Source organism: Triticum aestivum, chromosome 3D (assembly GCF_018294505.1).
Source record: "Triticum aestivum cultivar Chinese Spring chromosome 3D, IWGSC CS RefSeq v2.1, whole genome shotgun sequence".
In the NCBI taxonomy this organism is placed as follows: Eukaryota; Viridiplantae; Streptophyta; class Magnoliopsida; order Poales; family Poaceae; genus Triticum; species Triticum aestivum.
This window is the reverse complement of record NC_057802.1, coordinates 49,128,824-49,137,132: the sequence shown is the minus strand read 5'-3', so window position 1 is coordinate 49,137,132 and position 8,309 is coordinate 49,128,824. Positions and strand designations below refer to the sequence as shown.

The 8,309-nt window shown below is 56.4% G+C and overlaps 2 protein-coding genes across 2 annotated transcripts; both read right to left on the bottom strand.

Moving 5' to 3' along the window:
• Nucleotides 1-396: 396 nt before the first annotated feature.
• On the bottom strand, nucleotides 397-2,696 carry LOC123077310 (pentatricopeptide repeat-containing protein At5g66631). The gene has a single exon (XM_044499561.1). It carries the CDS (start codon nucleotides 2,600-2,602, stop codon nucleotides 728-730), a length of 1,875 nt encoding a protein of 624 aa, XP_044355496.1. The 5' UTR covers nucleotides 2,603-2,696; the 3' UTR covers nucleotides 397-727.
• A 538-nt stretch (nucleotides 2,697-3,234) lies between these two features.
• On the bottom strand, nucleotides 3,235-7,329 carry LOC123077309 (serine/threonine-protein phosphatase 7 long form homolog). Its single transcript, XM_044499560.1, has 6 exons — nucleotides 7,073-7,329; nucleotides 5,895-6,571; nucleotides 4,745-5,799; nucleotides 4,343-4,637; nucleotides 3,833-4,211; nucleotides 3,235-3,664 (listed from the first exon to the last, which is right to left on the bottom strand). The coding sequence occupies exons 2-5, from the start codon at nucleotides 6,564-6,566 to the stop codon at nucleotides 3,843-3,845; spliced, it is 2,391 nt and encodes a 796-aa protein (XP_044355495.1). The 5' UTR covers nucleotides 6,567-6,571; nucleotides 7,073-7,329; the 3' UTR covers nucleotides 3,235-3,664; nucleotides 3,833-3,842.
• Between the last annotated feature and the right edge of the window lie 980 nt (nucleotides 7,330-8,309).

Below are 8,309 nucleotides of genomic sequence, written 5' to 3'. Positions count from 1 at the left end.
AATTAGACAAACAAGGACGACGGCTGGCTACAGAGCTTACACTAGGGCCGAACGATGTCGGGGGACACCGGCGGCACTGCCTAGTAGCCCGTACAGGCGGTTCCCGGGAAGGGACGCAACCAACACGGTGGGGTATAGAGACGACGACGAGGACGGCGGTGGTGGTCAACTTGGGTGGTTCCAGTGCTGTCGGCCGGGTAGGGGCTTGCGCGTGAGCCTCCTACACAATCTCCAAGGCCAGGCGGTTCGATCCCAACGAAAATGAACCTCGGCAGCAACGAAAATGTTGATTTTGACCCCGGCGAGTGAGGAGAAGGTGCGAGATAGGGTTGCAGGGTGGCGACACGAAACGATTCCGCCGCCAAGGGCGTCGGCAGCGAGAGGCGGGGCGGTGCGGAGAGGAAGGTCGGGCGCCCACGTATATTTTGCTATAAGAAGTGGTGTCCCTAGAGCAAAATTGGCCAGAGGGCTCAGTTTTGGGGATGAAAAAGCTATACTTCTGCGGTATTATTAGTTTGAGAGATCTCCTAGATGGGGCTTAATTCCTCAAACATGAAAATTTCCCTCGGATACATATAGATGCTCTAATGATTATTCTTCCTCCATGCTGCCATGCTTCTCCTTCAACTGCAATGACACTGAAACTTCTGTGCTGTTGGATCAATCTCTTTCATCGAACAGCCACGAGCATGTCAATTTGGTATCTCAACTCCGGAGCGAAGCAGCATCAACCAGTGGCTTCATCAGCCGCCAAGTGCTCTGCATCAGGCTCCCTGAAGCAGCCGGAGTAGATGCCATACACCTTGTTCAAGTCGGCGGCGCTCGCCGTCCACACATGCCCCGGCGCCGCCCCGGGAAGGCCGCCTCCCGCCACGATCATCTCCTCGCACCTCTCCTCGACCAACGCCGCCTCCCGGAGTTTCCCCTCCCGCCACAGGCTCTTCACAAGAAGCGCCTTGGTGGGCGCGTCCGGCGCGACCCCGGCGCCGCGCATTTCGTCGAACAGCTTCAGCGCGAGCGCCGCGCGCTCCCGCTTGCAGTAGGCCCTGATGAGCACGGCGTACATGTGCCCGTCGGGCCGCAGCTCGCACTGCCGCACCATCCCGAACAGCCTGTGCACGCCCTTGAGGTCGCCGGCGCCGGCCAGGTGCTCCATCAGCCCCGAGAATGTCTGCAGGTCCGGGAGCACGCCGCGCGTGGCCATCATCTCCTCCAGGAGCTCCATCGCGTCGCGCCCTCGCCGGCACTTGGCCATCGTCCTCAGCAGCGACGAGCAGAGCAGCGCGAGGTTGGGCCGGGACACGGGGCCGCAGATGGAGTCGGCGTGCCGGAACACCCTCACCGCCGCGTCGGCATTCTTGGAGAGCCCGTAGAAGTCGACGATTAGTCGCACGGTGGCGAACGGGAGGAGGATGCCGTCGTCCCGCACCTTGGCCAGCAGGCGCTCCACCAGGTCGTCGCGGCCGGCGCGGGCGAGAATGGCGGCCATCCTCGCCACGGTGTCGCGGTCGTGCGCGAAGCCGCCGGGGCGGCACGCCACCCAGCAGAAGAACTGCCACGCCGTCCCCGGCTTCCTGAACGCGCGCAGGAGCTTGCACACGAGCCGCGGCGTCCAGACGATCCCGGCGGCCTCCAGCTCCGCCACCTCCTTGGGGTCCCAGCCTTCCAGCGCCCTCGCGAGCTCGCGCGGGTCCAGCCATGGCTTGAGCGGCATCTCCTTAGCTCTGGGCGTGCCCTTTTCACCATCCTCTTCCTCCTCGCTGTCTCCCTCGCCGACCGCGTCGTCCACGGCGTACGGGATCCTCGCGTCCGGCGAAAGCTCCTCGACGAAGTCCTCGGTGCCCTCCGTGTGGCCGGCTTCCCTCATGGCGGCGATGGCGGCCCGCGTCTGCGGCCCGGGCATGACGCCGTCGACGGCCGCCATCTCGCGGACCAGCCACCGGAGCTGGTCGAACCTGCCGGCCTCCGCGAGCGCCTCGGCGAGCACGTTGTACTGCCGGGTGGTCCGCCGCGTGCGCAGCGACGGCAGGAGCCGGAACACCTCGAGCGCCTGGTCCACGAACCCCGCGGAGGCGAGGTGGGAGACGACGACGGTGTAGGTGCGCGCGTTGGGGAGCGCGCCCTCGCGGACCATGGCGCCGAACGCGTCCACGGCGGCGGCGTGGTCCCCGGCGCCGGCGTGGAGGGCGATGACGAGGGTGTGCGCCTCGGCGGGGCGGTGCGGGGTGGTCGGGATGGAGGCGAAGGCGGCGAGGGCGGCAGGGCGGTCCCCCGCGGCGGCGAGGAGGCGGAGGCGCACGAGCGGGGGAGGGGGCAGGGGGAAGGAGGCGAGGAGGGAGCGGAGGTCGGGGAGCGACGCGGGGTTGGCGAGGCGGGAGGCGAGCGCGTGGAAGAGCGGGAGCGGGGCCGGCGAGGGGAGGGCGCGGAAGAAGGAGAGCGCCGCCGCCGGGGTGGGCGCGGCGCGGACGCCGTGGAGCGCGACCACGGGGTCGTCCGGTGGGGGCGGCGGCGGGGAGGACGGGGAGCGGAGGCGCAGGCGCAGCGAGTCGATGAGGCGCGCGCGGCGGAGGTAGGTGCCGACGCGGCTGCCGGGCGGGGGCATCGCGTGGCGGCGGCGGCGAGACGAGGGATGCCCGAGCTCGTCGTCCCCCAGCTCAAGAGAAAGGTTTTAGTATAACTCTAGTCATCTGCACCCAACAGTACAGCCACATCACAGGTTAACAGCATTCCATTTCTTCAGTGTTTCATAGTACAGTAGATGATTTAAAGCAGACACCATAATTTCTGCATGATTTCTCTTCAATTCAGTTTAGTTCATCGTGACTACGTGATTCAATTCTACCATGTGTTTCCCTGTACATGTGAATTCAAGAAGAGAAACACATTACACATCATTTAGCACAATACAAATTCGGTCTAAGATACTAGTAGGAACAGCCAGTTTGGGGGAAAGATACTTGAGGAACAGTATTGGTTTTGCAAATTGCAGCTATGGCCAAGGAGATACATAGATCAACATGCCCAATTCAGTACACCAAATGGTTCCATGGACTAAAATTAAAGCCTCATCCCCTGAAGCAGTCATCGCCGCCAATGATGCAGAAACCAGAAAAGCGGGAACATCGGACCGAATCCAGAACCGGTTACAACCTATCTGTTTTTCCCCTGTCGAAGGGAAGCTGATCATACATCACATTTGCTGGAGAATCAGATGTGGAGGAAACTCCTTGAAGGTGTGACAGAGGAAACCTCATATGTCGTCTGAGACGATTGCTCTGTCAATCTCTGCAACATGCGCTCCCGGGAGCATCAGGGACAACAAAGCCTGGGAGTAACCACCAGTCAGGTACAATGAGTTCACTTCAAGTTTCAGTCCCACAAATGGGATGAATGAGCAATAGTTCACTATATGGCTGTGCCAATGCCAATGAAGGAGTTCATTGCAGACCATGGACATATAAACACGGGATCCATCATCCATGCTACGACTGCCTACAAGAAAAAATAGAAAACGAGAACCATACTCCTCTGACTGCAGATTTGCGATCTCCATCGCTTCTATCGCAGCCAATGTTAAATTTGTCAGAGGCATGAACTTCTGGACACGCTAACCATCATGGCCTTTCTTCAGCCCACAGCCTCATATGACTGAAACACACAAGCCCTGTAATTTTGAAACAAAAGCAGTAAGCACAGAAATAATGGTCCAAGAATCATTTGCCCGATGGTTCAACTAAAGCAGAGGCAAACCAAAGAGAGCATGATAAAATAGAATGAAGTATGTCACGGCTGTCCAACAAGAGCGGCAAAACTGTAATTCTGAATCACTCACCAAGCAGGTTTCATCTTGGAGCTGGTCCACCCCTCCTCTTGCTTGGTGACCTTGAATGGACCCTGCTGTTCACTTGTGTATGATCAACCTGGAATCGAGTCCGCTTCTCACGAACAGGGCCCGACTCATTCTCCTGATCAGGCACCATGGAGTTATTTAACTCATCCTCTGTGTCCCTCTGGCCCTCGGACCCCTGTTCAGCTGCAATAGTTGTTGAATCCGGAACCGCAGCAGCAATGTCGCAAAGTGATGACCCGCCAAGTTCCCCAACAAGTTCTACACACGTTCTAGTGACTCGCTCAATGAAAGCGCTACATTCGCCTCTGGAGCAGCCCTTTTGTGAAGCTGCCTCCTTCGCCAGAATAGTGAGTTTGTCAGTCTGGGATGAAACAAGGAGGTGTCAGAAATATTCATGTGTATGCAGAAGAAGATGATCTGAATCTCTGCGCTTGATAATAGTGTGTGTCGTCATGAGAAAATTAAATACATCTTACAAGGAGAATATCTTACCACTGAGTGGATCAGATGAGCTCTGGGGGTGTACCGAAGCTTTGAAGCACGCAAAGAATCTTCATCATCAGCTGTTGCAGTTCGCACGGATGCCCCATCCTGGTGGCCATTACTTATTCTCGGTGTGCAGAGGCGGATACGTGTCAACCGTCTGTACCACCGCAAATAATCCATGTAGTTGGCATGATCGTATGGTCGTTCTTCCATGATAACATGCTGCTCCTTTACTTCCCACATATCCACAAAAGACTTATGCTTATCTGCCCAATCACTACGGACCTTTCCACGGCAACACCTGCAAAATCATCAGAAAACCTCATGGGTGGCTACTGGTACATAATTTCCAACTTCCTCGAATTGAAAACAACCATGCACAGACAACAGACATATCTTTGGACATACCAATGGAGTTCCACGCTGGTGTCCCGAAATGGTGGCGGGCATTCCTGATGGAGACCAAATTGACGCATCACTCTCTCCGGTGTGTAAACCTCCACCATAAAGAAAAAAACTAGAGGTGCTTGAGTTAGCCACAAATGAGAGTCCTGGGTACATATAGGTGCAAGATGTAGTGTCTTCACACGGTCGTCCCTATATGGGCTCCAAACAACCTGGTCATCTGTTAATAAGTCGAACTCATTTGTAAAGTGCTCATAGCAACGTGCTGGAGCTGACCGATACGTGCACGCCCCCACAACCCATCTGAGACCAACTGTGGGTCTATCCCTGTCATCCTCTAGCTCATCCACGTTTGGGAATTTCGGCTTTAGCATATCTGGCCTGCCGATTGGGAAGCGCTCCCATGACCAGAACTGAAGGAGCAGAAGGCAACCAGTTAGATTACTTTGATCTGATTGCCTCCTGCAAGCATCACACATTGCCCTGTAGAGATATGCCAGAGTAGCAGAACCCCAACTGTATGAACCAATGTTCTCAAGATCAGCTATCAGCGGAAAGGGATAGACGGTGTACCTATCACCAGAGGCATCAGGAAACAATAGACCACCAACCAGGCTAAGGATGTATGCCCTAGCATGCTGCTTTACGGTCTCCTCGTCGGCATCTTCAGGGCACTTATTAAACTCAGCTCTGACCCATGCAACCCTCAACCCAGGACGGGACTTATCTGAAGGAGGTGCCTTCCCAAGGTAACGCTGGTACAATTCAATGTAGGACTCTGTTTTGTTTACAATGACAGCATGGCCAGAGATAGGTAGCCCAAGAATCATCGCAACATCCTGTAGTGTGATTGTAATCTCACCACAAGGCATGTGAAAAGTGTGTGTCTCAGGTCTCCATCGATCAACTAGTGCAGAGACGAGTGCACGATCAATGGAGGGCAGTCCAGCCCTGCAAATGTTCGCCAACCCCATCAACCCAGCTGGCCTAAGGTAACGTTCATACCGCTTGTCAAACCGGAGAGGCTCACGGTTACGAGGATTGAGCTCAGTTAGATGCTGTGCCAAATCAAGGAAACAAGAATCAGTCCTCTATCACTATACCACATTTTGTTTGCATATAATGATACTGATACAGGTTGTCATTGATGTACCTGGCCTGCTGCTAAAGCACGAGCACGATGAACCTCGTCATACAGCCCAATTAAAAGACAGCTAGTTGTATCAACTGTCCCTGAAGCTCCACACTGGTATTGACCAGACTGAACCTCTTCACCTGCAACCTGCCCACGAATGCCAGCACGGGCTCTGGCGCTCCTTATTCTTCGTAGCCGAGCATGTTGAGGATGAACGGTTGGTGCATTGGCGGTCACCATCGAAGGAGCAAAAAGAGAAGCGCCCAGTTCTGGATCTCGCGGTGGGGTATTCTGATGCTGCGCATCCAGTGGTTCACTGTCCAGCAATGCAGGCTCTGGGGAAACCGGCTCTGCAGATGGACGCTCCTCTGTCTGAACATAAACCTCCAGGCAATTCCAGTCGGTGCCATTGAAAACTGCTTTGACATAGTTACTCCAGGACATATCGTCATCGATAGGCACCAAGATGAAGTGCCGATGAGCGCCGCCGCCAACATTCGTCCTTCCCTGTGCGCGGACATTGTGTGTCGCTGGTTCCAGCCCGAGCTTCTTGTACACGGCGTCGATCAGCTCACTGTATGTGGGTGCTGCCTTGAACCATATACCCTGCTCCGAGAGGTCCCCGAATTCCACCCCATTTGGACCCTTCACCAGCTCCCCACCACTGTAAATTCGCACAAATTTGTCCATTGCCCCTGCAAACATTAATGCACCCATTTCAAAGGGTGCCCAAATTTACAATACAAACGTTATAAACCAAGAAATGTGATGCGTGACTAGCATGTGGGCAAATCATGGAGTACCAAATTGGGCAAAAATAGGGGGGAAAGTTCATGCGCCCAATCCAGGTGCCAAGCTAACTAGAGGAGTCACCATTAACTAGTATTCTTGGTCCCAATCGCGTAGGCGCCGTTCGTCTCAAGTTCCCCGCTGCTGCAAACCCTAGCTAAACTTTTTCCCCCACTTCACTCCCACTGCTAATTAAGCTAAACCATGGGTGCCCAAACACAACAGCCTAGCTTAGTTCCCGCTGCTCACAGAGGCCGCGCCAGCATCCAAAGTGAAATCGAAAGAACACGTAACTGAAAATCGCCCCCCAAATCTCCGGCGAGTACAGCTCGCGCGAGAGGGCTAGGGTGGCTCCAGGGCGGGTGACGGACGAGCGCGCTTGTCCGGGAGGGAGGGGCGGAGCTTACCGAAAAGGCGCGGGAGGGTTCCGCGGCGGCGCCGACGTCGCCGGGGACGGTGGCGGCGAGTAGGTGGGAGCTCGCGTCAAGCGTTTGTCACTGTCGCGTTTTTGGTCTCCAACGCTGGAGAGTTCAGCGTCTACAAAGGAAATGACGCATAACTTTCCAGTACATACAAAAAAAATCGAGAAAATTCAGAGGTTGTGTCTAGATGAATAAATAGAAATAATAGTTAGGGCATCTCCTACGCAATCCCTCAAAATGGACAGCCCAAACATCCGTTGTTGGGTAAGAAAAAAGGTTTCCCCCGCTTTATAGATTATAAAGCAATCATCTGATACAACAAGCTTGCTGGGGCCGCAGCACAAACCAGCCCAAAAAAAGGAGAGAGAAAGAAAGAGAAATAAATGCCAACGACGGCAACGGCAGATCGACAAAACAAAGATGGCCGGCAACCGCTGCACCCTCCGGAGAAGTACCACCGCGCTTCTAGCACTCTGAGGCGTCGCGTACCGGGCAGCACCTTCAAGAAGGAATGCGACAACGACGCCACTGCTGCCCGGACAAGTCCAAGGGTTCCCCCCGGTACGCAGAGGGCAGTGGAGAAGGGGTATATCCGACGCCCTTCAGAAAGGTATGGCGGCGCCCGCAGGCGTCACCGCGTCGATGACGGACGAGCCACCAGGGATTTCTCCCACCCAAACGACCACCACCACCCCCGACGCTCTAAAGTGCACCACCAGAACTGCCGCCCACCAACATGTGCCACCACGGTCATCGAACCATCATCACCGTCTCTCTGAGCCACCGGCACGAGACCAGGGGGAGGGACGAAGAGCCAACGGGCTCGGGGGCATCTGCCACTCAGCCGACGGATGGGGACTACCACCACCGCTATCGCGGAGCCGACCGGACGGGACGACAGGAGCTTACCAGGCCCGCATAGGCCCGGCCGGACCTCAAAGGATCCGGACAACCCCTGCCGCCACACTGCAGCACATCGGCCGACGAGGCCGCCACCGCCCGCAACCCCCGACGCCGCGCCATCTCCACCAGGGAGCTGCGCCGCCGCACGCCGGAGCACCAGCCCACCCCAACCCAGATGAGGCCCAGAGGGGCCCAGATCCGGGCAGAGCAGAAGCCGGCGGCCAGCCGCACCACCACGTGCCCCGCGGCCAACAGCAGCGCTGCCGCATCAGGAACGCCCGCGACCCGCGGGAACGCCGCCAAGTCGCACCATCGGAAG

Coding starts and splice junctions, on each gene's coding strand:
- LOC123077309 (XM_044499560.1), bottom strand. CDS start 6,566: ATGGACAAATTTGTGCGAATTTACAGTGGTGGGGAGCTGGTGAAGGGT. Junction 5,800..5,894: donor GTGCTTTAGCAGCAGGCCAG/GTACATCAATGA, acceptor GATTTGGCACAG/CATCTAACTGAGCTCAATCC. Junction 4,212..4,342: donor CTCATCTGATCCACTCAGTG/GTAAGATATTCT, acceptor GTTTCATCCCAG/ACTGACAAACTCACTATTCT.
- LOC123077310 (XM_044499561.1), bottom strand. CDS start 2,602: ATGCCCCCGCCCGGCAGCCGCGTCGGCACCTACCTCCGCCGCGCGCGC.